Consider the following 27,496-nt stretch of genomic DNA (forward strand, 5'->3'; position numbering starts at 1 on the left):
TGCCTCCTTGTGAATCACAAGGTCTGGTCACTAGCTGCAGGGACACCTGTCCCCTAATTCAGTTCCGTAGTGCCCTGAGTCAAGGCCACTGCAGAAGTATAGACAATGAATTGCAGAGTGGGAGGTACAGCATGGAGCTGTGTGAGGTAGAAATGGGGGCTGTGGCATGGGGAAGAGGCTGCAAAATACCTAGAAATACTAGAGCTCAGTTCAGTCATAGAACCACTGAATGGTTTGAGTTAGAAAGGACCTTAAAGATTATCTAATTATCTAAATCCCCTGCCATGGGCAGTCTCACCTTCCACTAGACCAAGTTGCTCAGAGCCCCATCCAGCCTGGCCTTGAACACTCCCAGGGATGGGACACCCACAGCTTCTCTGAGAAACCCGTTCCACTTCCTCCCAACCTCACAACAGAGAATTTCTTCCTCATATCTATCTAAACATGCCCACTTTCACTTAAAAAAAATTCTCCCTTGTCTTATGGAAAAATGGATATGTTTGCGTTGCGCGGAAACACCCTGAGATACGAAACCAAAAACAGTAATCCTCAGAGTGAAAATACTAAAAGTTCTTCTATCCTGAGGCTGAACCGGGAGGGAGTGTGGGCGTGGCATAAGGGAGCTGTCCTCCTTTCCTCCCTTTACAGAGGTGGTGCCAACCGAGGCCGATGTGGTCGGAAGGTTGTGTGGATGGATTACAACTCATTTAGGATCCTGACGGGGCAAAGCTAATCTTTATAAAAACCAAAAAGGGTGGGAAGAACGCGAGGCCGCGCAGCGCCCCTCAGGGCCGCTCCTCTCCGCCGCCGGGCGGGCGTCACTGCGGGGGCGGGGCCGCGCGAGCGCTTCCTGCCCCCGCCCCGGCCCGGGAGCGGCGCGTGCGCGCTGCCAGGGGCACCCGAGGGCGAAGGGGCTCGGCCATGGCGGCCTCCATGATCTGCAGCCGGGTGGCGGCCGGGCTGAGGGGCAGCGGCCTCCGCGCCTCGCTGGGTTCCACCGCGGGGAAGGTAGCGGCCGCTCGGGAGCGGGGGTGGGCTGGGCCGGGGCTGAAGCGGGGCCGGGCCGGCTGGGCTCGTGGTCGAGGTCGCTCCCTGCGGAGCGCCGGCGAGAGGAGCGTCCGTCTCAGCCCGCTGCCGCCGCGTCCTGCCCTGCCCTGCCCTGCGGCGGGGCCGGCAGCCCTGCGCTCACCTTTGGTGTACGGCCCCCCGCAGCCGCTGTTGTTGCTTGTGGCAAGTCTTCCCTGCGTGGTTCCTTTTCCCTTCCTTTCCAGCGCCCCCGTCCCCAGCTTGCTTGGAAGTCCCCGTGTTTCCATCTCCGCCGTCACCTTGCTCCTAGAAGAGCTCGGGCTGTGCCAGCTAAGCTCTGCTTCCAGCTCGCACCTCGCCAGGCTCTGCTCTTGGTTCCCGTGGATGCCATTCGGGGGTGCGGGCTTGTTTTTGGCTGCGGCACCCCTGGGAAGCGGTGACACGAAGGAGCTGGGGAGGCTGCAGTGTGTGTGACACGGTGTGTGACGCCGCTGCCCCTTTCTCCTGCTGCCACGTACCGGGGAAGGTCGCCCTGAGTGCCCCTCTCCGGTTACACGCAGCCTCCCGGGGCCGCCGGGTCGCTCAGCGCCTCTCCCTTCCTTGCGGTCGTGCCAAGGAAAGGACGTCCTGCTTGGAGAAGGAATCCTTGGGAGGCTACCCAGGCCCTGTGTCGGTTCGCTAGCTTGCAATGCTGTACTAAAGCTCATGTGTCGTCTGCTTGTTTCCTTTATTTGAAGTGAAATGAAGCCTAAAAAAATCCAGCTTGTTAGAAATTCCCTAATACAGGCTGATTTTTGCAGTGCTTGTGCCAATGGTACATGCTAAAAAAATAAAAATAAATGCAAAAGTTTGTTTTGTATGTAAGTTTCTTTTGTAATCTTTTTACCGTGAGTCTTTTGGTGCTCATCTGTGTTCATGGATTAGCTGAATTCAGTAGGTTTCTTGCTCTATTTGTGTATAAAATTAAGATCTTATTTGCATATAGTGAAATGCAAAAAATGCAGCAAATGTTTTTTGCATTTGTTGTTGTTTTGTGTTACAGTCCTTGTCAGTGCTAGTAGTTTCACCAGCTCTTTCCCCCTGCCCAATAAAATCTCACAAAATCAAATGCAGACCTGATATGAATGACCAATGTGGAAGGGTAGGATTAAATGTTCACGTGTTTGCACTGGTACACTAAAGTATACCTGTTTAATATGTAGACTTTTGTTAACCTAAACAAAGAGACTAGTTTGTCACAACAGTCACATTCTTCTTTTTGTTTTCTTTTTTTTTTCTTTTTATTCTTTTCCTTCAGGTACTTGCTGGAAGTCCAGGAATACTCAATAATCATGGGTTTCAAGTGCAACAACAGCAACAGAGGAGGCTATCACTCCATGAATACCTGAGCATGGGACTGTTGAAGGAGGCTGGTATTTCTGTTCCACATGGAGTGGTTGCCAATACACCAGATGAAGCTTACAAAATAGCAAAAGAAATAGGTATAATATTAAAAAGAACATATACACATAGGCATGGGATTGATACAATGTGTACCTACTTTTTCTGTCTTTCTTGGATTTCTGAATATACCTTCTCTTTAAGAGAGCCTTCCCTGTGAAGCACTCTTCTCGTTAAGAAGGAGTAGGTCAGGTATAAATTCTGTTAGATTAGACTAATATAACTACTTAAACCTTTTTGTGATGAGTGCTAGACTGTGTACAAATCCTGGATTTCTTTCTGCTTTCAGCAATGTTAGAGGAAATCTTGTGTGAAGGGTTTCAGTGGTGGAGACAAGATCTCATATAGAACAGAAGATGCAAACCATACTTTACTTTAGGCTACAAAAAAAGAGTAAAATCCTATTCCTTTGTGAGTGTGCTTTTCTGGCAGAATGCAGCTACTTCATACAGGAGGGGAGGACTTTGATGGCTAAATTGATGCTAAATTCGTGGCTTGTTGATGAAAAAGTATCCAATCTCATTTGCTGAGCATTTAAGCACTTTAGAATTGGGCTTTAATTTTGGACTTTGCCTGTTAATTTGCCACTTCACCTACGATGTGTCCTAGTTAAATCTTGTTTAATTTGGATTTAATATGGAAATTAGCTTCTATTGTGCCAGGTATTAGAAGGTGGGGGTTTTTTGGTTGGTTAATTTTTTTTTGGGGGGGTTTTCTTAGTTTAAAGGCTGGTATTTTTTTTTTCCTCCCTGGAAAAATATATTAGGCTTGTCACAAAGTTTTAGTGAAGAATATTGGTTGTCATATTCCTTTCTCCTATGCAAATGCTCAAATCTCTATTCATCTCCAGATGGATACATTCATAGTGATTCCTGAAGTTATAGGTTTTGTTGGATTCATTTCAGTTTCCTATGTAGATTTAATGTGAGAAATGAGATCTGAAAAAATGGTATTTTTTCTCATAGAGCAAGTTATGCTGTTTTGTCAGATAGAAAAAAATTGAAAAGCTGCTTTTCCTTAAGATATGATGTCCCAGATATTGTCAGATACCTTCTTTATCTTGTTTCCTTTAGAGACTAAGTGATACAAAATTATAAAAATTTCATTAACATGAAAGGAAGTTTCTAAAATACTTCTGAGAATGGTATAAACTTCAGAACCTTACTTTCTGGTAAGGGTGAGTTTATAGCATGGTCAAAACTTCCCAAATCAGGCATACCCCTTTTCTCTACTTTAATATCTGCACAGATACTGCTGGAGGAAAATGAGAGAACTTTTGTCTATTCCTTTTTAATCAACAGCCCAGAAAGTAGTAGGTCAGGATTCCTTTGTTTTGTGCTTGCTCAGGGGGTGCTCCTACGGCAGTGTATGTCTGGCTGCTGGTTTATAGCTCTGTGTCATCCCTGTGACATCACAGGCATGTCTCTTATCTGGACTATGTGACTCTGGGCAATTTCTTGGGGATTAAAAGAATGAAGTTGTGAAGTGTGTGAGTTGGCATCCTTCGGTAAAGGAATTCAGGGCTTCTGGTTGTCAGCCAGATACTTATGCTGGAGTCGATGTGTAGTCGGTGCTGTGGCTTTCTTTGGTACTTGAGATGAGGAAGGGAAAACTTCCCGAAAGGAGAACGCACACTGAAGGAGATTGAGATTTTGAGGCATTACTCAAAACATGTCCAGAACTCATTCCGAATGATGGCATTATTCTTTGCTCCAGTGTTTTGAATTTCTTTGTTTTTGTAGGCATTTAGCTGCTAGCTTTCATTTAGTACTTAAAAAAAAAAATCAACAAAGCACAAACCAAACCAAACCAATCTCTGTCAGAATGAAAAAAAAAACTTTTCTTGGTCCACCTGCTCATTGTTTATTTTTGTTGTGTAGAAGTAGCCGCTAGTAGATATGAAATTATTTTCTGTTTCTTTTTATGTGCTAAACTGTTTTATTAAATGTTTGTCTGGACCATTACAAAAACAGTTGGTAACACTCTTTGCTCAGTTTCTCTAGTGTCGATCCACATGTTCCTGGTAAATTTACACAGAGCAGATTTCTGACTAAAGGTTGAGTTTGGTATTGGATTTCTTCCTTTTGCAAATACTTCCCTTAGAAATGGGTAAATTTTTATCCCAATGTATAGCGAATGCAAACTTCTTGTTAACAGAGATTATCATAGGTTAGCTGTGGCTGTAGGTACATCAGTGTTACATAAGCACCTCGCTTAAATTTTGAAAAAAATGAGCTGAGTAAGTTCTGTTCCAAAGTTTTGATAAGAGACTGCAGCATGACTTGATAGCCTTCAAGTTTATGGTTTACTCTTTGCCATGTGTGCATTCCAGCTAGCACTGTGACCAGTTCTGACTGAGAAGCTGATATGTGTGTGTTACCAAGAACATGGCTAATGAACCTAAAGACTGTTTGGTGAACAGATGCTTCATCAGTGTGATGGCAGATAGCTAAGCAGAACACACTATTTGAAATTAACATTGCTCTTTGTTAAGAGACACTTCCATAGGTGCAATGTATTGTTGTAACTCAAGTTTTGATGCTTCCTGATACCTTCCTTTGGTTACAGTTGAGTGGAAGGCAGTGACATATTCTGTGCTTGTCTGGGGTTTTTTTAATAGCATCTATTTCTATTCATAATGATTTGAGAAGTAAGACTTTTTAAGACATTAATATCTTGAAATCACTTTTGTGTGCTGGTGGTTTTGTTGGATTTTCAGGTAATGAATCCCACAGCTTTATGTGCATGACAGACTGTCAAATTTTAGTAAAATACAAAGCTGTATAAAATAAGAGGTGTTGAGAGAGTGAATGCAAAACATTTCACCTTTCTACATCAGAGTTCTTGAAAGGAGACTGAAAGCTCCTGGAATCGAGTCTGCTGCTGTTACTGTTGGAGTTTAATAGGTCCAGTGCTGCTCCATGTCCCTGTGGTTTATAAACAATGTTCTGTTTTGGTATGCTTTCTACAGAATGGCTCCAGTAATTGGTTTTGCTGTATTCCTGCTGACAGTTACATGATTAATAGATTTTTTTTTTTCAATGTTGTAAAAATTATTTAAGTACTTTTCAGTGTTATTTATTTTTTTGTCTATTGCTTAAACATACAACTTGTATCTGTTAAAAAAACTTTTTAAAAGTAACGTGTAAACCTGGGTAGATTTATGAATAGAATTTTGATCCCAGGCTTGATTTAAAGAAGCTTAGAAGCCAGAAATAAAGCTTAGTACAATGTGTGCAATTATTTTCTAGGAAAGTGCTGGCTTTTCCTTTATTAACTCTTCAAGAGACATATTGCAGGCACTGTGGCAAAAAGCTGGGATGGTTTTCTCCTTAATGGATGCCACACCCACCTTGGCTGTCTGATTTAAGTTTTTGGGGTTTTCTAGTCTAGGTCGTAGTGAAAACTCATGTCTGTCGTACTTTTATTTATAGTATTTTTTTGGTTGTTTTGCCATTATCAGTTTTTCTTGTTGGTAATTATCTGTCTGTTCCTGATGTCTTTTAGGTTGTCTGAAACTCCAATGTTTATTCAGTTGCTCTAGGACATAGATGATGATCTAAGGTGGCAAACTTAAGCAGAAATCCCCCAGGTGTTAAAAACGTCATGCAATTATGTTCCTACTTAACCTGGCCAAAATCTCTAGATAAACAGCAGTAGTAGTTTAGAAAACAAACATTTACTTACATTCTGGCAAAAATGTTATTTTTTCGGCATCTGAATCTCACATTTTGCTTCAGCCTTTGCTTTCTTCTGTAGCGTTTCACCCCTTTGAAGTTAAAATATCAGAACATATGGTCGATGATAATTCACTAATTAAAATAAACTTGTATAGCCAGCACATTCAAATTTTGACCTCTGTATTTTAATTGCTTGATTAAGCTGTTGCCAAAACCAAACCTGTCTTGTGAGCTGATGACGAACTTGATGTAGTTGATTAATGTCAGGAAGTATTTGTGTAGAAGATATTTTGTGATAGCAAAACATCTTGTTCAGTCTCCTGACTGGTACGGTCATTTCAGTGAAAATATGATGATTCCTGGCACGTAATTATTTCCTTTATTTATTAGTTATACTTTTGATTTCCATGCAATGCCTCTTCCAATGCTCAAAAGTTTGAAATGCTGAAAAAACGTTATTTTGAAGTTTAAATTCCCAATAGCTATACTTACTAATGCAATGCAGACATTGTACTTTGAAGAGATTGTCTGCTCTGTTGACAGAATTAGGGTCAGCATATTATTTATGTTAACACTCCTGTTATTAGTTACAAACCCATCTTTTCTCTTCCTAATGCCAGTAAATACATCTGTATTGTTTAAACTTAGTTTTTTTGTATCTGTGCAACAAGAAAACTGTGGTTTGTGTTATAAATGGAGGGTTACCTTTTCTGGTAGAAGAACTTTAAAAAACAGATGGAAGCACAACTTACAGGTCTGTCTCTCCCAGGATAAGTTTGCCGTTGAATGGTAGTTGAGAACTTGATCGACACTTGTGTACAAACCTGAGACTGCCCTTTACTGTTGTCCTGTCGGAAGAGATTAGGCTTGCATGGTTGTTCTGAAGGTGTCTGTAGTATGTGGAAAGCAGTATCTCTGATACAGATAGTATTGGGCAGAGAAGTGGTAATTAATGTGATTTGAAAAAAGTGAAAGTGGAAATTTGTAAAGCAGGACATTTTAATCAGGCCTGTCTGCTGTAATCATTGGACTTTTCACTTGCACAGGAAACTTCAGAGATACAGTGGAACAATGACCCTTCTTACCTCTTAATAAGCTTATTAAAAGATTGTATTTTACATGTGTGTCTTTCTGCTTGCCTGCATGCATTGATCTTTCTCCCAGTTTGAAAGCTTAAGTTATAGAATCAGAAATTATTCCTTCCAAAAAAGTAGCTAATACTACTGATAGAAGTGAAAATTATTTTGTTTGTTGACTGTGTAACTCTCTCACTGTCTAGTTAATAAATGATTGTTGAAGGTGAAACCTGTAGTATTAGTAAATGTATAGATTTTTGTTGTCCTGAACAGATTAATGCTAAGTCAGTGTTCTGATTTCAGACACCTGTTCTCATCGGTATCTACTCTTAATTTTTCTAAGCATTTCCTAGTTTTTTCAGGCTATTGTACTTACATGTGCTTTTAGGGCTGACTGCCATTAACATGGAAATGTGATGCTTACCAAATGCTTCTTCTGAGATTCGTGCGTTGACCTTTAGCTTGCTTGCCCACATGAGTTGTACTGGTGTTCTGGTGCCCTGTGTTAAGGCTTTACAATTTGTTACTCCTGCTGAAAGCTGAATTCCTGCACACTGAAGTTCCTGTGTGCATGTGCCTGTCGCATGGTGCACAAGTCTGCAGAAGCACTGTCTGTCTGCTGGATGAGCATTTGCCTCCAGGGAATCACTGTTCTGGTATGCTTCAAGGCATGATAACACAAGTGCTTCTCCTGGCACAAGAAATGAGGCTGGAGTGAAAAGCTGAGGGCTGGAGGCAGGATGGGACTTCTGTGGTGGTGTGTTTGCTGTGGCATAAACTGTGTGTGGGTATCTGCTCTAGGGCAGAAACTGCTATTTTTCTTTGAAACACAAGCCTAGCACTATTTCAAAGCCATGTAAGCAAAAAACAAGTACACAGCTGTTGATACTGAGTAGAAAATTGTGGTAGCTGCTCGTTTCCAAATTTTTTTCTTGGGTTACTGTGTATCAGCAGTTCTTTCTTGTGTCAGATTGTGTCACAGTGCTGCTGATGGAACGCTGCAGATGAGGTGTGTGACCAAACACTTTCTCTTGTTTTAGAGTCATTTTTAATAGGAGCTGTGGGAAAAGGTGTTTATTGAACAATGAACTTTCTGCATGATGGGTTATGGTTTTCTTGGGACTATCTTAAATTTGTTTCAGGTACATCTGTGCAGCTTAATTGCTTGTAAGCATAGCTGCTCAAATAAGCCTCCAACTTGTTTATGCAATCAAGCAGCTAGTTTGCAGTGCTAGAGGTAAACAATTTGCAGATCATTAGTAATCTGCTCATTTAATGACTCAATTGTTGCATAATGGTTAGTCCAATGATGTTACAGCCAAAACTGATTGTGAAAAATTAGAAGCTGTTTTTCTCACACTCTTGGATGTCTATATGATGACAAAGTATTATAATGCATAATTTTTTAAAGAAATATCATGCAGGATCAGGGAAGTGGTGCATTTAGCCCACTACTCTGCCTAAGAACAAAAGAACATACTATTTAGGGCAATTATTAGCCTGCCTATTTTCTGCAGTCCATTACTCCTCACTTCCCCTCAGCATTTGTATTTTTTGTCTTAATACTATCAGAGAGAATTCCTCTGCCCAGTATATGTTCCAGCTGAGGTCTTACCAGAGCTTCAGTTGGGATGTCATTCAAATGACAGTTCAGTTTCTGGTGTTTATTGCTAGGAGAAATAATTGCTACAGAGAAGGTGCCTGGGGGTGAACTTCATGGCTTTTCTGAAAACTTCTCTGTAGATGCAGCTTTTTATCTTCTGGACTTAGTGAAGGAAATGGAAAAAAAGCTTTGCACTTAAAGTAATTGCATAAAAGTTGTCTTGTGTGACTTACTGTAATTTTTCTTAGGCATTTCCATGGTTCTCTTTTAACATCCAAAGGAACAGCAAGTTCTTTTTTGGCTTGGAAGTATCAGAGTGGCTGATGGTGGAATGAGAGAAAATGGGATGTGCTGAACAAATGTCAGTGGGGCAGTTCTTAACATTTTGCAGTCTGGCTGCTGTCTGTACTCTGTATAAGTGAACTTGAATAATAACTCAGAACTTCAGCTTTTTTCTTTTGTTGCCTTAAATGACTTGATGATCTCTTTTTCTTTGTTTTTTTTTGTTTTTTTTTTTTCTTTCAATGACAATTCAGAATATCCCAGTTGATTTTTGTTATATTCTCACACTTTACTTTTTAAACTCAAATGCCCAGTTTTCCCTGACTAAAAGAATGTTTTGTAAAGGATTTTTAAACAGTTAAAGCCAGCTAAAGGGCTTACTTGCCTTCTGTGGGAAGAATAGTGAGTTTGTCTAGGCCTCTGACTTCTGCAAAGCACTCAAGCTTATGCATTAGTGCTCTGTTGGATGGAGGCCAGAGTGGACCTGGCAAGCTGACTTGGGTAAGTGCTATAGTTACATATCGTTGCTGGGAAGGTGATGGTTTACAGCTACAGGGTATTTGTAGGTGTTTGAGGAAAACCTTGCATATGGTGTGTCAGATATTCACTTTCATCTTGTTAATAATCTGTGAGGTGCTAACTATTTCTTAGCAGGTGTTTAATCATCGGTGACTCCAACATGTATTGAAGATGATCAGAACATCAGCATTTTCGGGTACTGACTCACCAAAGTTTGTTCACTGAACAGCCTAAAGCTGCAAATTGTGGATTATTTGAGATTTTTGGAACAATCTATGTGAATTACAATATAGGCTTCGATTCACACGTGTGTGTTTTGAATGGTGGGTGTGGAGAAGGGGGAATAAAATTAAAGCAGCCTTTGTTTTTCTACCTGAAGCAATTTGTTTTAGTAGTTAGATGACAAATTTTTGGGTTTTCTTTTGTTCTAGGTTCAAAGGATATTGTGGTAAAAGCACAGGTTTTAGCTGGTGGTAGAGGAAAAGGAACATTTGAAGGTGGCCTCAAAGGAGGAGTGAAAATAGTTTTTTCGTAAGTTCTTTCTAAATTATCCAATACAGTGGAAAAACATCAACATTTCACATTATGGATTGAACCTATTGCTTTCTTTAAAACCAGTGTTTTAATTATTAACCTTAAAATAACAAAAATTAGATAAGACTTTTTTAATGCTACTTCTGTTTTTATGGCAGTTTCTTTGTCACATTCTGAGCTTCTTTTATTCTAGTCCAGAAGAAGCAAAAGCTGTCTCCTCCCAAATGATTGGAAAGAAGTTGTTTACCAAGCAGACAGGAGAGAAGGGCAGGATATGCAATCAAGTATTTATCTGTGAGCGCAGATATCCCAGGAGAGAATACTATTTTGCCATAACAATGGAAAGGTCTTTTCAAGTGAGTAATATTAGAAATAGAAGTAAACTATTTAACTTGTTACAACTGATTTTTTTTTTAAATAAACAAAACTGTTTACTGTACTGTTCACTTGCTTTTGAAAATTAGAAGTATACAAGCTAAATTTTGTTTTCCAGTATATCTGACTATATAATTGACTTTGTTTTCAGATGTTGTAAAAATGTAATGCTACAATTTGAATTTACAGAATAATAAATGAGTATTGGTAGCCTCAACTGAAGTTCAGAGTCACATGGCCAAAGGGGAGATGGGTAGAATAAGGGGGTAATTTTCATTTTGGTTTTAATTTGCATTTGCCTACCAGATTATGCAATTTAGTTTAAAAATACAGCTATATATGTGCATGTACGCCCTATTTTTGAGTGTCAGAAACAGGATAAGTGACAGTGTTGTGGAAGAGCAAATGGTCCTGCATAAATCCAGCATCCTTTTTCTCCAATGTGTGAAGATTCCTAGAGGTGCACTGGTATGTCCCTTGATTTTGAGAGTGTTAGTAGCTTTCTTATACTGATGCTCTCCAGGAAATGGCTAAGAAGATTTGTGCCTAGAGGTCTGTCTTCAGAGCTTTCAGGAAAATGAAAGCCAGCCTTTTCTGCATGCATGGGCTGTATGTGTGAGTATGTAGTTTTTTAGGCTACAATTCAAATGTGGTTACTGAAACGTGTCAGTGTTTTCTGACAGGCAAGTGTTCTATTTGGAGCGTAGAAGATGAATTGCTAAGTAACTTTAATGAAGCCAGGATTTGGAGCAGATCTTGGAACTTTATTTGCTAAAGCTCAAAAACTGGATTTGGTCTGCTCAGATGCTTAAGAGTTTGCAGAGGCACTGGTTTTTGTAAGTAGGGGATATTTAAGTATGAATTAAATGATTTCCTGTGGAGGAATGAGAAGACTAGTCTTATTTGTATTTTTTTTTGGTAGCCATATTAGGAATTAAATATTTGTTCCTTTTTCTTCCTCCCTAGTGTTCTTTCTGTTAGGAAAGTATCAGTTGTGTTTAATTATGAGACTTGGGCACCTCTGTTGTGATGTGTGCTGGTATAGAGCAGGGAAGATTCAAAAGTTACCGTATGCACCACAAGGTGGCATTAAAATGCTGTAAATGAACAGATTTTAAACTCTTAAAATTGTGTAAGTAGTAAGCAATGATGCTTATGGAAATAAAATTTACTGTAACTGATTGAAGCAAATTAGATAAGGAAGGGAATCATGTTTTCATGACTTGTTCTTGCTCTTGTATAAAAGAAGTCTTATTAGCACACATTAATCATACTGTGTGGGTTGTTGCCTTTTGATGGCGATGTGCTTTGTTTTTACTGCTGACTTTATAAGTCATGTTTTTAGATGTGCTTGTAATTACTGTAACTTGTATAGGATGCTTAGGATGAGAAAATGCCTTTCAAAAGAAGGAAATGAAGGTTGAATGGCACAGTGTTTATTCCTGATGTTGTTGAAAACCTCTATCTTTAAGGAGAGGAAAAATGATTAAAAGTCAGCTGAAACTGGAACTTTATGACTTGGATAATTTTCACCAGTAGGGGTTTGTGTTTTAAGCAAAACTGTTCACTTTGGTCAGTTTTATGCAACGAAGAGTTATTTTATGATCAGTTTGTCGCTGACTGATAGTTCAAGATAAGAATATCCAAAAATGTTCATTGAGTTGAACCTTGCTATTAGATGCAGGTTAACTTGCTAGCTACATATTTCCATTTGGAAAGATGGTAGTGGGAGGGGAGTGGTGTGGTTATTAAGCATGTTCTCTGAACCACCATCACATTTTCTGTAATTAATTGTCAACAGTTATAAGGCTGTTTAATCTTCGAGTTTGGCTTATAGGAAATGCTGCCTTAGTACACCCAAGGTCATAATCCATGCATGGGTGGTGATAAGGGAAGGTTGGTTGAAGAGATCCAAGTATGTCTTTACTGTGAACTGGCAGAGAGATTTTTAGGTTCCATGGTAGTGAGTCCTTCATATGTTTGTTGAGATTTGCCTTTTTCAAAAATAAACTCAGCTGCAAATGCTGTCAGTTCTGGTTTCTTAACTTCTTTTTATTAATGAATAATTGAGTGCTGTTTTGTTTTGCTCTGACTTACTTTCAGTTCTGTAACTTTAGTTACTGAATGTTGTGGTCCTACTGAGCAGGTATGGTTTGCAGTAATTTATCAGTGAGTTCTGCAGTTCTCCAGTTGTCCTTGGAGTTGGAGCATGGCTGAATGAATGAATGAATGCCTGGCATTCGATCTGTGTTTGTGTAGGAGTGAGTGAAGAAGATGGAGGTGAGAAGGTAGTGACACTTTCTTTGGTGACACCTAAAAGATAAAATGTGTGTGATTATGAAGTTGAATCTTTCTATGAAAATGTAAAAATAGTATGTTGGTGTTAATCATTTGGCTGCTGCTTTATAGATGAAATTTTTCCTTGTTAAAAGAAAGTGGACCTGACATACACTTCACATTTGGAAAGTATTATTAAAAGTTTTATATGGAGGTATTGAGTAGATAGTAACACTCTCATCAGAGCATACAGGAAAAATGCCCAAATAAAAAATTTTTCAACAAAAAAGGTTTTATTGCTGTGAAATATCTTATGGAAAGAACTAAAGTGGTAAAAAAGTACTTATGCTTTTTTTTTTCCCTTTTTGTTCTAGGGTCCTGTGCTGATAGGCAGTTCTCAGGGTGGTGTTAATATTGAAGATGTTGCTGCAGAGAATCCTGAGGCGATAATTAAGGAGCCCATCGATATAGTAGAAGGCATAAAAAAGGAGCAAGCTGTTAGGGTAATTGTTAATGTGGGAAAGTACACTTCACTGAGGATGGGAGGGTTGCTTCTAATTTTTGTAAAGCGTGTGTGCATTCAATCTGCTGAGTTGTCTTAAAACCCTTGTTTGAAACAGATTTGAATTAGATATTTAAGTATTAACAGTGTAAATCCAACTGCATGGCAGTACTTTATCTAGTTTTTGTACAGCTGTGCAAAGGCATATACTGATAAATTTTTATTAGCTCTTTTTTAGGATAAATGCAGTATTCTGTATTGAAAACAATCTGTTCAAACCAAAGAGTGAGTTTGGTTTTTTTTCCCTAGTAGACAGGGCAGGTCTACAAATTCAAGTGACATGGAGGTAATAGCTAATGAAAATGAGTTAACAATAACCATTCTTTTACTTTCAGCTTGCCCAGAAAATGGGATTTCCTCCTAATCTGGTGGATGAAGCAGCTGAAAATATGATCAAATTATATAATCTCTTTCTGAAATATGATGCTACCATGATAGAAATAAATCCTATGGTGGAAGATGCATCAGGAGTTGGTAATGTTTCTTATTCCTACTCTTCATGTAACACCTTGACATTTTTGTAAATATTGGTTGCTTCTTACTGATGAAACTTCAGCTGTATGCATCAAGAGAAGTTAGCATTAACATGGTATGTTGAAAAACAAATTTAATAAAGCAGATAAATTTGAGAATCTAAATATAGTAGGAATCTGCTCTTAATTGCTAAGTTTGATCTTAAGTGTAAGTAACTTCCTTTTTTAATTTTTAAATTTTTTAATAAAGAGAACATCTTCCCAGGATGAAGCATTCCTGGAAATCATGTCTTTTCAAAATTCACAAATGGAAACTTGAGCCATTTCATGTATCCAGAATTGGTACTGTGATGATAACCAGAATAGAAGCAACCACGAGAAATCTCCTGCCTTTATGACTCAGGCATTTGAATAACTGATGGAGTGTGATATATTGAAAGACTGTAGGGGTTTAAGTAATATCTTGATGTTTGTCAGGTTTTTAGCAATCCAGTTGAAGAAGTTACTTAATGTTCAATCGCAACCAATTCCACTCTACAAAAAATAAGCCTGTAGAGAGTATTTGTACTTGAACTCAGATACAACTGTTTGAAATTTAAATATGAATGTATCTCTCTCATCAAAGTGTGTAATTACTGTTACTGGTGTGTTTTTGGTTTTTTTTTAATAATGCTTAAGTGGTCAGTATAGACCAGTCTTTCCCATGTGTTTCTCGTGCCTTGTTATTTTTATAGAATTTTCACTGAGGGATAGAAATGAAGTGATACATTTGTACAGACAGAAACTCAGTTCTGTAGCTTTTTTGCTTGCTAAATCTTAAGTAAAGTTACTTCTGTGTGCTTTTTCATAACGTTTTCTTCCAGCTCAGACGCTTCTTCACTGTGTTTCTGTGTGCTTACAGTCATGCACACATTACATATATTTATTCTGAAGGCAAAAACTAAGATAGATTAACAAAGCTCAAATCAGAGACCTTCTCTAAGGATTAATTTTATGCTAATTACTTATGGTGGTGCATTTTCCCCCTTCTTTTCCAGGCTGCAGTGTGATGTAAGAAAATTTGCCAAGATTTAACAAAGAGCTTGTAAGCTTTTTTGGGTTTAGAGTGTCTCAGGAAACAGTTATCTTCCCTTTTTGTGCATAACTGATTATATGGGGAAACTGGAAAGAATCTTGGATTTATTAGCAGTGGTACATGTGTCTTTTTAACAAAACTTTTTGTTTGGACTGCATGTCAAGTTTGACTTTACATACTTTGACACATTCATGTAGCAGTTGAGTTGTTATTCTGATATTAAATGATGGTTAGTAATGGTGGGTTTTTTCCCTTTCAGTGATGTGTATGGATGCAAAGATAAACTTTGACAGCAATTCAGCCTATCGTCAGAAGAAGATCTTTGATATGCAGGATTGGACACAGGAAGACCAAAGAGACAAGGATGCTGCAAAAGCAGATCTCAACTATATAGGGTTGGATGGAAACATAGGCTGCTTAGGTATGTACTATTTAATGAATTTTAAATAACCTAGTGGATGTATAAACTGAATTCCTAAATGTTATCTTTGTTCTCGTGTAGTCAATGGTGCTGGTTTAGCTATGGCCACAATGGATATTATTAAACTTCACGGCGGAACTCCAGCAAACTTCCTTGATGTTGGTGGTGGTGCTACAGCGCAGCAAGTGACAGAAGCCTTTAAGCTTATTACCTCTGATAAAAAGGTGAGGGAAGAGTTGGCATATCAAGGTGCTACACAGTGGTGAAACAGGCTATGATTTGGAAGACAATGCTTATTGCATGTTCTCCAGAAAACATGTTTTTATAAACACAGAATTAGAAAGAAAGAAGATGGAAATCTTAGCTTAATCGTGGTGCAGATGAAGGAGGCCTAATGATCTATTGAATTTTTTTTACCTTTTTAAGTGATAGAGTTTTTGGCTGTGTACTGAGTAGACAGTTTTGTGTCTTCTGGTTGAAATTACAGCTGTATTTCAATCTACCCAAAACCTTAGAGTCAGAAACTTCCACTGTCTGCCGTTTAAACAGAAAGCAATATTCAGTTGATTTTCCACTTTTTTTTCTTTTGGACCAGTTTTGCAGCTGGGTCTGTGTTTTGCATAGAGTTGTAGAGATGAATATTTGCTGTGCTGTGCACAAACAAGTTTCTAAGGTACTGATTCTATGTAATGTAAGTCCCGTTTATAAGGGACTTGGAAGGGATTTAATGTTTATCCTATTAAAAATTTATCAGAAGTGCTTGAATATTATTAAAATAATAAATTGGTTGAAACTAGAGGAAGGGCTTTTCCACAAAAATAATGTGAAGGCTTGATTGATGGTCTACATAGAGGTGCTTATCCTGGGGGAACTTGGTAGTTTGGGGCTTTTTAAAACTAAATAAAATAATTTGAGAAGGGGTAACTGTAAAAGATGGGAATGACTGGCGAGACCTGCTAATGATATGCTACTTTTGCACCACAATTTTGTGTACCACTTGATCATCTCTGGAAAGGGCCAGAAACAAATGGTGAGCTCTATAGGAGCTTAGTCTCTTTCTCAGTGGAAAGATTTATTATCAAATGCAGGGTCTGTAACATGCTCCGTGTGTTGCAGAATCATTTAATAATTTGGAAAAGACCTTCAAAATTGAGTCCAACCATAAGTCTAACACTGCTCCGTCCTGCACTAAACCATGTCTCTAAGCACCACATATACAAGTCTTAAATACCTTCAGGGTTGGCGACTGAGCCACTTCCTTGGCAGCCTGTGCCAATGATTAACAACCCTTTTGGGGAAGAAATCTTTGCCAATATCCAATCTAAAACTCCCCTGGTGCTTGGAGCCATTTCCTCTTATCTTACTGCTTGTTACTTGGGAGGAGCGAGAGCCCCACCTTGCTACATCCTTTCAGGCAGTAGAGAGCCTTTTCTCCAGGCTAAACACCCCCAGCTCCATCAGCCCATCCTCATAAGCCTTGTTCTTTCTTCACATTTTTTCAGCAAATTGAGGGAACAATGAGGGATACAGTCACAGCACCTGAATTACAGAGAGAAGAGAAGAAACAAGGCAGAATCTGAGAGTTGCTGATTTGGGGAAAGTTTTTGCAATGCAAATTCTCTGCTGATGTGTGGACAGATGGTGTCCAAACAGACTTCTTAAGACAACTTTTCCTTTCTGCTTTCTTTCAATTGCTCACTATTTTATAAAAAAAACCAAAACAAAACCAACCAAAAACTATAGCTGGGATTCCTGGTGCTGAAACTTACAGAGCAGTGCAGCCCACTGCTGTCACGGACTGCACTCAGGATTCAGTTCAGGGCTTGTTTGGAACAGCATTCTGAGGTGCCAGTCAAAGTTGCCCATTAGTAGCAGGAGCAAGAACAATGCCACACAGATGAGCTGGTTTACTTGAAAGATAATGGGAACCAAGTTACTGTTTATGAACTAGTTGCACAGGAATGTTTAGTCTTGTTGAGTTTGTTTTGTCATTTAAGGCTGTCTACCCATTTTGATTCCTGCTTTGTTTCATCTTTCACCTTCCTTTCTACCACTTGAGTTCCCTTAATTGCTGGCTTAATCCTCTTGTATAAAATGTATTTCAAATAACTTATCTCTTAACATGCTGGCTTTTAAGTAAACTATGTAAACAGGGTCTTGTGTATGAGTTTTAAAAATTTCCTTTTTTCAGTATGTGGAGTTACTGGGGGGGGGGTGCCTTTGCTGGAGTACTGTTAGCAATGGAAAGAGAAAGAGTTGACAAATACAGTTCCCTGAAGTAGCAGCTCTGCTGTATGTGACTCTACAGAACTGTGCTTTGGTTGATGGTGCTCTATAGAACAGAAATGTTCTGTCTTTTGCAGAGTCCCTTAATACAGTTAAAGAGCTTGAACTATCCTTAGACTGAAGGCTGTGTGTTGCTTTCATCTTATGTGTCTCTGGCCATTTTTAATGTGAATATTGTCATTGGTTCTGTAGGTACTGGCTATTCTGGTAAATATTTTTGGTGGCATTATGAGATGTGATGTTATAGCACAAGGCATTGTTACAGCAGTAAAGGATTTGGAGCTGAAAGTCCCTATTGTGGTACGGTTGCAAGGTGAGTGTGCTTCATATATATTTTAATATATTTCTCTCTAATTGACAGGTGTTATTGAGCTTATATACTGTGTAGCACGCAGCCTGTGAGTTGAAGTCAATGGGGAAATAAAGCAAATTTTGAATTTAGATGGTGAAGATAGGCAAGTTAATAAGAAGTGACTTTCTGCTTTTCAACTTCTAATGTTGTTTTCTAGATTTATTCACTAACTATTCGAAGAGGCTTCCTAGAAATATGAGACTAGTAGGTAGTAGCAGTAGTAATCTTCTGTTCAATAAAAGTGGCATTTTATCTGTTTCTTAAGGTACACGAGTTGATGATGCCAAAGCTTTGATAACAGCTAGTGGCCTCAAAATCCTTGCATGTGATGACTTGGATGAAGCTGCAAAAATGGTAAGATAGCTGGTTATGAATACTCTTTTCAGAACATAGCATCTATTGCGGAGTATTGAAAATTTAAAACTCAGTTCAATCAGCTACAGGTAGCTCAGGATAAATCCCAGTGCCGGTTGCTACAGTGCCTGAAGCAAATATTATGCAAGTTAGTAGGTGCATTATTTGTCAGGGGAGCAACGGTGCGGTCAGAAGCTATTAAACCCCACAAACCAAAACTGGATCAATGATCAGGTCAGCCACTCCCCTTGGTGGGGGAATGGCTAAGAGCTTAGCTTTATTAATTGGGAGAAAATACTTAAATTGAGGTGGCTGAAAAATGCTATGTAGCACTTCTTTTTATTTCAGCGTGCATGATTAAAACCATAGTTGATCATCATGTGGCCTCATAAGATAATTAGATGTTGAGATATACTGTTTTGTGTGTGTGTTGCTTTGCTTTGTTTGTGGAAAAGAAAGTTGTACTAGAAATGTACAGCAAAAAAATTAGAAGATACCTGGTGGATTTTGTGTCATGAGGAAACTTAGGAATTTTTCTTTTCCCAAAGAACCACTTAATCAGTTATGACATTTCATTCTAAGCAGGAAATAATTCAGAGAGATTTAGTCATTGTACAGGAGAAGATGAGGCTGCTTAAGGTATCAAAATAAGATCCAGAAATGCTTGCAACGAAAAATTAGAGAAGAAATGGCTTCTAGATATGTAGGATTTCTTGTGAGTGGCCACCTCAACACCTTGCAAAATAACACGGTGGCACATTATATTTAAAACTTAGCATTTTATGAAGATACTTTGTTTTAAATGAGAAACAGACTTTTTAAACTCTGTGAAATGTTTTCTAGAAGAGTTGTTTATCTTTCATTTAGAAATGTTTAAGAAGTACTGAGCTAAATAGTAATCCCACTCCTGACTCCCTCTAATATCTTACTGATGATTCCCTGATATTATTATTCGGTTTAAAAAGATTGATCCAGCTTAGTCAAGTTAGGATTGTTTTGAAATTAAGTTTTTATTTTCTGTTTTTCAGGTGGTGAAGCTGTCTGAAATAGTAAGCTTAGCAAAACAAGCTCATGTGGATGTTAAATTTCAGTTGCCAATTTGATCTGGGAAATGTCATGCCAGTGTCTAACACGTTCTCTGAAATACTGTGTTCTGTGGGAAATTTTTAATTTTTTTGTGTGGAGGTTTTGATTGACAGGCGCACAAACTGAAGCATCTGGTCTTTCATGTTAACATTCAGAATGGTCAGAATTCTTGTAAAAGTGTGTATTGCTGATATTTACTCTTTCTTAGTTGTTATTCTCAAGCCTCCAGCTTCTGCTGCAGAATGTCACTTGCAATATACTTCTGCGTTGTCCAAAGTAAAGCTTCTGAAAAAATAATTATTCGGAATAAATTTTGAAGTTACTTTACTTGTAAATTTGTATTAGCCTTGTTTAAAAGTAAATATGACTGGATTATCTAGTTGTCCATGTGGAAAAATATATTGAAACGGTATTTTATGTTGGAGACATTTGTACTTAGCAGTATAATGGACATGAGCAAACAAATCATTATTTATGAACAGATGCATTTGAACTTGATCAGAAATATTTTTAGAAGTCCTTCATTGAAGTGGCTGGTAACTCTTCTGGACAACGTGTTAAATCACTACAAAATATACTGTAGCACTTAGATTTTCACAATTTCTGGTCCTCATGAAAAAGCATTGTGTAGTTTTATATGCAAACAAGCATTTACCAAGCTTCAAGAAGACAGGATAAATAGAGAATTAAAATGTCTATTGTACATCGCTAATAAAATTGTACATTAATAAAATATCTCCCATAACTTTTACTGTCTTTATTTTATATGTTGCCATTTTGATAAATTGCATATAGTCAGGGATTAAGCCATAATTTCAGACAGCAAACTAAACCCTTTTTAGGAGTAAAGTTGTATTGTCATATGTTAATTTTTTTCCTCCCTGAAATGCACTGTGTGATTAAAACCATGTGAACTCTTGTTGAAAAGCTTGGACAGATATCATGTGTATAATATCTTGCTAAAATATAGCTCATCTCTGCATGAATAAATATGCAGGAAATTGTTACTTCTTGGGGAAATACTGCATCTACTAACAAAAAAAAATTAGTTTTCGTCACTTTAGTTGATTTTCACGTTACACTGAACTTGGAACTTGGATGACGATCCATTTACTGTTTAGTTTTCAAGTGAGCATTCATTTTTTGTTTGTATTTTCTAGCCTTTTTTGTTTGAAATGTTATTTTCTTGGCTAATGTTGTTTTATCTGGAAATAATGAAGCCACTTCTGTGGTGGAAATTCAGAATGGGAAATCATACAATTATGAACTAAGGACTAAAAAGGATTATATGAAATGTGGGAAAATCAATTGTGTGGTTATGAAGAAGTGGGGTATTAAATGAAAAAAAATTTATACTAGCATGGTATATTTCAGTAATCTTTTTGGCCGTAGTAAAGAAAATCAGCAGAAGTTAAACTCTCTCCAAATTTTGATTGGATTATTTTTGATCCTGGCTGTTCTCTCACAACTGGATACTGTGTGCTGTTGATCCAGTGTGTTAAATGGGGCTTGTGGATGTGCTTGGAATTGCTTTTATTCAGTAGCCTTGAACTGAATTGCAGAGATGACTAGTTTGAATACATCTGTTAAGCATTGAATAACTTAGAGAATATAATTAATTTTAGCGTGTGTGTTTGCTTATAGTTTTTTTTCAATTTACTTTGAAATCTTTGTGAATTGCTAATGTTAAATGGAAATTAGCTTTTCACACAAATCTGTAGTGGAATGGATGCAAAACTGGATCCTACTGTTGATGCAGAATTTGCTTATACCCTGTTTGAATTGTTAAATATAATTGTTAAATATAGTTGAGTAAGGCCAAGTCATGTCCAGTTTTGAGAGGAATGTAAAATAACTGATATTCTCAGCAATGTATTTACAAATAGCAGACTTGTCAAAGCAGTATTTTGCAATTTGGTATTTCTAAAGCCCATAGTATTCCTTTAACAATGAATGTGGAATAGTTGTGGAATATTTGTAGTCCAAATACTTCCTGTCTGGAAAAAATGGAATTCCCCTTTGGAACTGGTAGTAAGGGGCTGAAGATGGTATTACAGACAGGATGAGAGACATGGGAAATGTGTGACCAGTAGTAGGAAAGACTGTGACCAGGACAGCATATGTGGTGTGCATGGGTGTCAGGCACAGCCCTTTGCAATCATGGGTCTGGAAACATTCTTTTGTATTTCACATGGTGAATAAACAGTTAGGGCTTGACTGATTTGTGGTAAGTATCTTGAAACTAAGTAGGCATATGGAGGTTGCTTTAAGGTATAAGAGTGCTATGGGACCTTTTAATTATGTGTATGTTTTAAACGTTCTTCACTGTTTTGCCTAAATCAAAGCACGTTGCAACCCAGCAATGTTAGTTCATTTGGTGTGTAGTTGATAATATAAAGGCCCAAAGCTGATGGATCAGAATTTATTTAAAGCCTTATAGACAACCTCCTATCCGTACTGTGTTGCAATATTAATAATCAAAAAGTGTGTAGGAACAGAGACTTGCTAACATTAGTCTGTACAGCCAGAAGCAAAATTCCTAACAACATCATCAAAACATGAAAAATGTGTAAACAACTTCTTACAGATGACAGCTTCAGATGAGCAGGAATTTTAATGGCAGTAGTTTATATTAGATGATTTACTGTCTTTTGATGCAGTTGTTACCAGTGTAGATTTTTGTAACTGCTTTTGAAATATTATGAAAGCAAATGTTTTTTCGTAAGAGTAATGGAACCACTACCAGTCTTGAAATTCAGAAATTAGCTGGTCTAGTGTTCCACAGCAGCTCCAAGTGTTGGACTCGGGGCACTTTTTGGCCAGTGTGCTTGAAGTCAGCTCTGGTGAAACTTAAGGGTCAAACATACTACCTAAATATCAAGTATTAAGTTACTTCCTAAAATATTGAGTGTATTTTTAAATGTGTTTTCTACTCCACCAATTTTTATTTAATGTATTAATCCACTTTCTACTGTGATTCTTTGGTGAAAGAGTTGACCTTCATTGAAAAAAAGACAGTAGGATTTTAAGTAGTGGTAGTATAGATACTGTTGGGGGATGTAGTCAAATTTGGTTAAAACAATTCTTATGCTAGATTCCAATGTTGAACAGCTGGGAAGAAAAGTATAAAAAATGAAGCTCTGGAGAAGTTGGGAATAAAGCTGTGTTTCAAACTACTAATGGATCTAATGCATTTAATATGGGGTGAAAGCCTGTATATTAACACCTTGGAAAAAAACTCCCTGCAGCAAGGATGAAAACTGATTTCATGGAAGTGAAACTGCTCAACTTCAAGTAGCTATAGCTGGCTTCTTACCATGTGCAGATGAAAGAGTAGCCCTGGATTTAATGGAGGCTTAATTGCAAGCTAAGACTACACTATTGAAAAATAAATACTTAAATTCAAATGTGAAGCTCATACAAAGGAGAAAGTCAATGTAGCATGTGCGTGAAGCAGCAGCTCACCTTTGAGCTGTGCAGGGGCTCCAGGCAGAAGCCAGTGAATTGCTGCTATTTTGTAGTCAGGAACCTGTGTCTCAGTCTAGCAAGGCTTGCTTCTAAATCCTGATTAACCTCTTTGCCTAACAAAGGCCATCGCTGCAGGTGGTGTCTTCAACTGCAGTACCCCGATTGAGGGGAGCTGCAGCGTAAGAAAATGTCTGCACTGGCTGGGGTTTCGAGAAAGGTGTGTTAGATGGTTTTCATCTTGTGAGGGCAGATAGGGAAGAGAAAAAGATGCAGCTTGACCTCCCTAGTGAGCAGAGGCTTGGGGCAAAGGGGGAGGAGGAGGAGACATCAACTGTTCTTCCCAGCAAGTTGCCTGGCAGTTGAACAACCAAACACCTGAGAAAAGAAGAGTTCATCACTAGATTTAATTTGAAGCCTGGCTGTTCCAGCGTGCCTGGATAGACATTGGCAGCCTTGGTGCATATTGACTGCAAAACTTATTATGAGCTGTAAATATCGCTGAAATTGAGTTACTGCTGTTCTGCATCACAGGGCCTGACTTCAAGGGTCAGGTGAAATGTTGACATAGTAAGAGATGCCTTGGAAAGGTGTTAGATCTGGATAAGTAACAATGATGCCTCACAACACACTCTCCTGTTCAGCAGTGATTTGGGGTTTGGAGTATTGTTAGTCAGAGGTAGAACCAAATGAGGCAAAACCCACTCAAAACTGGCACTGGCTGCACCCTGGAGTTTCTATTCTGCAGATGAGCTTTAGCACATCAGGCATGCTTATTTTCATTTCAGGTGAATTGCTGAAACACTCTGCAAACTAAATGACATTTTAAAAAGACAATTGGGATCATTAGTTTTGTATGATATGTTATGTCATAATTAAGCAATTCTTAAAATGTAGTGAAAGATTTTCTTCAAGTAGGTGTTAAAGTGCAAGAAGCTACTTCTATTGCTTGGTTTGTGACTTTTTTCTCCGCTTCCATTTCCAGCTGAGCAACTTCCTTTAATGACCAGGAAATCCTGAGGAAATGTTTTTTACTATAAGGGACAGGGAACAGAGGAGTAAAGTTATTCAAGTGTGGTGGCTGATATGAGGCCAGTAAAAAAATTTTACTCACAAGAATAAAATCTAAAGAACAGAACTTACTGAGAATTGATTTTTCATAAAGGGATTTTTTGGTTTGTTTCTACATGACTCCAAATTTCATGTGTTAAAATAGAAGAAACTTTACAGCTGTCTAAGAGACAGATTAAATGTGCAAGCAACAGATAGACATCAATAGGGAAAGATTTTCCCTAATAAAGAGTTGTGGTCTTGTGACTCAGGGCAGGTCATTTCAGGATGGTGTCTTTGGTTTCACAGGCAGTAATTAGCTCCTTGGCTGTAGGAAAGCAGAAATTCAGAGTGCAGGAATAGAGTCTAAGGCACTATGTGCTGGACTTTCAACATTTCTGATAATTCAGTTTCCTAAAGGGAAATTCACAGTGTTGGATTTTTTGTTTGTTTTGGGATTTTTTTTTTTGTTTAGGTATTTTTTTCCTCTTGCTCTCACTTTCTTCTGGACTTGTATCATGCTCTGTTTGGTTTCCATCTGCACCCAAGTTCAAAAACACTGAGGGGCCTTATCTGTGTTCCTGTTTGCCTGCAGTTTCCTGCTGTAGCTTCTGCTGCTGCTGATTGAAATCTTCAGCAGTCTGTCCTTTTCTTTGCAATGGTGGCCAGTTGCTGCAACATTTGAGGGAAATGAGAAGGGATCTGAGTGGGTACAGCCTGAATAAGACTTCACTCAAATAACGTGAAACTACTCTTTGTATTTGTACTGTTGTTTTTATACTTCACCCAGATTCTGAGTGTGAGAACATGCCAGTAGTTTCATAATTGTGTGTGTCTGTGCATGTGTATGTATAAATGTGCTGAGATTCATACATGTGAATTTGCAAAGTTTATCTGTTTGCATGCTGTATCTCTCTGCTCCTACTAACTTTGTTACCTGATTAAGTGCTGCTTACAGCAGGTGTGGGTTGGCAGAGCTTTGAGTAGCTTTGACTGTGCTCAGCACTTGGGAAGTTCATGCTGTAGCAAGAATGGAGTTCACTGGGAAATAACATCATATATGAAAGACAAAGCCAGATTTGGGGGTCCTCAGTTCCATGAGTTAGCAGTAAGAGAGCTCTTCTCTTTTTCTACACTTTTGACCTTTCCTGAACTAGGCAACATCAAATATTTTCAGTAAAAGGAGTCACACCAGGTGTGGGGTATGACCTGATTGCTTGGCTTGGCTGGGCAGGGGGGCAGTGTTCATGGTCCTTGCAAAGTTTGCTGATGATGGAAGACCTAAAGTCCCTGTCTGGCAAACTCCAGCAGCAATTTTCAGTATTTACTGGCTGCTTGTCCCTTTTCTCTGAACTAATCATGTAACTTGTTCAGGAAAATAGCACTTCTAATGTTTTCCTTATATTCCCTTTAATTTACCATGATCCCAAAGGTATGCGAGCTGCAGTGGTGTCCTTGCAATAGAAGCAAGAAAAATAAGAAACAAAAGAAAAGGAGCCAAATCTAGTGAAACATGCAACTGTGGGATATTGAATGGTGCCCTCATTACTGTCACAAGACTGATGTACCCTTTGCCCTCCTGGTCTCCGTGGCATGACCTCAACCTATCACTGTCATGACAGGTCTGTTGCAGTTTGGAGCCCCAGGAGCAGTGTCTGCAGATCACACATGATTACCTCTGACACCTGCCATTTCCTTTCCTCCAAGAGAATTGCAGTCATGACCTCTAATCAGACTGGGTCCTTGAAACAAAATCACTTGGAGCAAATCCATTTCAAAGAAAATGAATTAAAAGCAGCTCCTGTTCTTGGTGTTCTTGTAAGGAAACTAATGCCCATACAGCACAGCTTTCTGTCAGACACTGTAACAGCTTGATAATATTCTACTTTAAAAAAGAAAAACAGGAAAAACCTCTCTAGCCCCAACCCTTTCCCATATGATTGTTTTCTGGTCTTAGTTCATTGCACTTATAGAAGCTCCACTGCGTGTTCTGTGTGTTTAAAGCACACTACTCTCCTTTGTTTGCCCTTTTCCTTTGACTTCCCTGCTGCTTTCTGGCAGCTTGCCTCTATGCATCCTCTGTGTTGCTTTGTCAACTGATTGTTTTCCCCCCACATCTGTCAAGATTTTGTCTCCCAAGATGACCGCTGTTCCATGACTGGCATCAATCTGCTTGTGGGAGGTGGTGAGTGCCTTTGCAGCACTTATTAAACTGTCTTTATGTTGACTCATGAAATCTGGTTTTCTTCACCCTGTTCCTTCTCCCCTCCCACTGGGGAGGGGGTCTGAGAGGCTGTGTGGATGCTTGTGTAGCTATGGAAAGATCCTGCTTGAAATGTGTTGCTCTACCCATCAGAAAGACTGTTTATTCAAAGCTGACTTGAAATAAGTATGTTGTGAAGACTCATTTAAGTTAAAAAAGGCTTTCTCCTAAATATGTACAGCTATGCCTTAAAGTAAAGGCTCCTAGTTTGGCTGCTTTTTTTTTTTTTTTTTTTTAATTTATTAGGTTACATAGCAGTTGTTGGTATGATTCTCAGGTCAAAAGAAAAATGCCTGTTTCTCACCTAGTTTTTTATAAGTGGTTAAGCTGTTAGACACTAGTGCTGCCTATTTGTTTTGAAGTCACAGGCTGTGTTTCAAGGAAAAATGATTACTTAACTCCCCTGACCTAAGACTTGGCACAGAATGGGCCATTGAGATCTGAATTGCTTATTTTTATAGCAATTGACCCACACTTGAACATGACCTGTCCATCTCAGTGTGTGCTTGAGTTTTGTGCTAGATGGTGTGGTGTCAGGAGTGTTTTCTCTTTTCTTTTTTATATGCTTGACCACACCATCACGTATTCATTTCTTTCGTATCTTTGTGATGAAGTTGTTTGGGTGTCCTAGTTGGGATCAGGGCTCTGTATTACTTAACTATAGCCCACAGATGGGAATATAGAGTTCCTGCTCATTTATTTTCAATTCAACTAGAATAAAGGAGGAGCAAAAGAAATATATGCCATGGAGTGATGGGGGACAATAATAGGAACACGGTGCCTTCTTCCCAGCCCCTTAGTTTTAGCTGTTCCTACTCTCTTCACATTTCATTGCAGATGATTTTTCTTCAATTTTTAACATTCGTCTTCACAAGTGAAGGCATCTCCCAGCTACCCTCTGTTTGTTTATCAACCACTTCCTTGTCCTTTCTTAAAAGTAAAGCTAAAGCCAGGTCACTCACTTTTGGTTCTGAAGGGCTGTCTCACCCAAAATCCCACCTGGCCTCCCTTGCTGGTGGGTAACTGCTCCAAGTAGTTGTGATGTGTATCCTCTTTATAGAAGACATTCTGCTGAAGAGGGGGCAAGGTCGTGCTCTGGTCTGTCCTGGTCTAACTTTAGCTGCATTTGTGAAGAGAGGATGTTCACATTAAATGTATAGATGGCATAAATCTGGGTGGGACCACATGTGCATATGAGAGCAAAATTCAAAATTAATTTAAAGGGTGAAATTTGAGAGAAAAATGAGCTGTTTCAACTGAACAGTGGTAACAAACACCAGAGAGCCAGTGGCCAGAT

General features: G+C 38.6%; 1 protein-coding gene across 1 annotated transcript; it reads left to right on the top strand.

Annotated features, from left to right (window-relative positions):
* Nucleotides 1-874: 874 nt before the first annotated feature.
* On the top strand, nt 875-20,166 carry SUCLA2 (succinate-CoA ligase ADP-forming subunit beta). The gene is made up of 11 exons (XM_014868812.2): nt 875-1,008; nt 2,324-2,507; nt 10,058-10,157; nt 10,354-10,516; nt 13,187-13,315; nt 13,710-13,848; nt 15,182-15,343; nt 15,425-15,567; nt 17,822-17,942; nt 18,247-18,335; nt 19,364-20,166. The coding sequence occupies exons 1-11, from the start codon at nt 922-924 to the stop codon at nt 19,436-19,438; spliced, it is 1,392 nt and encodes a 463-aa protein (XP_014724298.1). The 5' UTR covers nt 875-921; the 3' UTR covers nt 19,439-20,166.
* The last annotated feature ends 7,330 nt before the right edge of the window (nt 20,167-27,496 follow it).

This window comes from Sturnus vulgaris, chromosome 2, assembly GCF_052056855.1.
Source record: "Sturnus vulgaris isolate bStuVul1 chromosome 2, bStuVul1.hap1, whole genome shotgun sequence".
NCBI lineage: Eukaryota > Metazoa > Chordata > Aves > Passeriformes > Sturnidae > Sturnus > Sturnus vulgaris.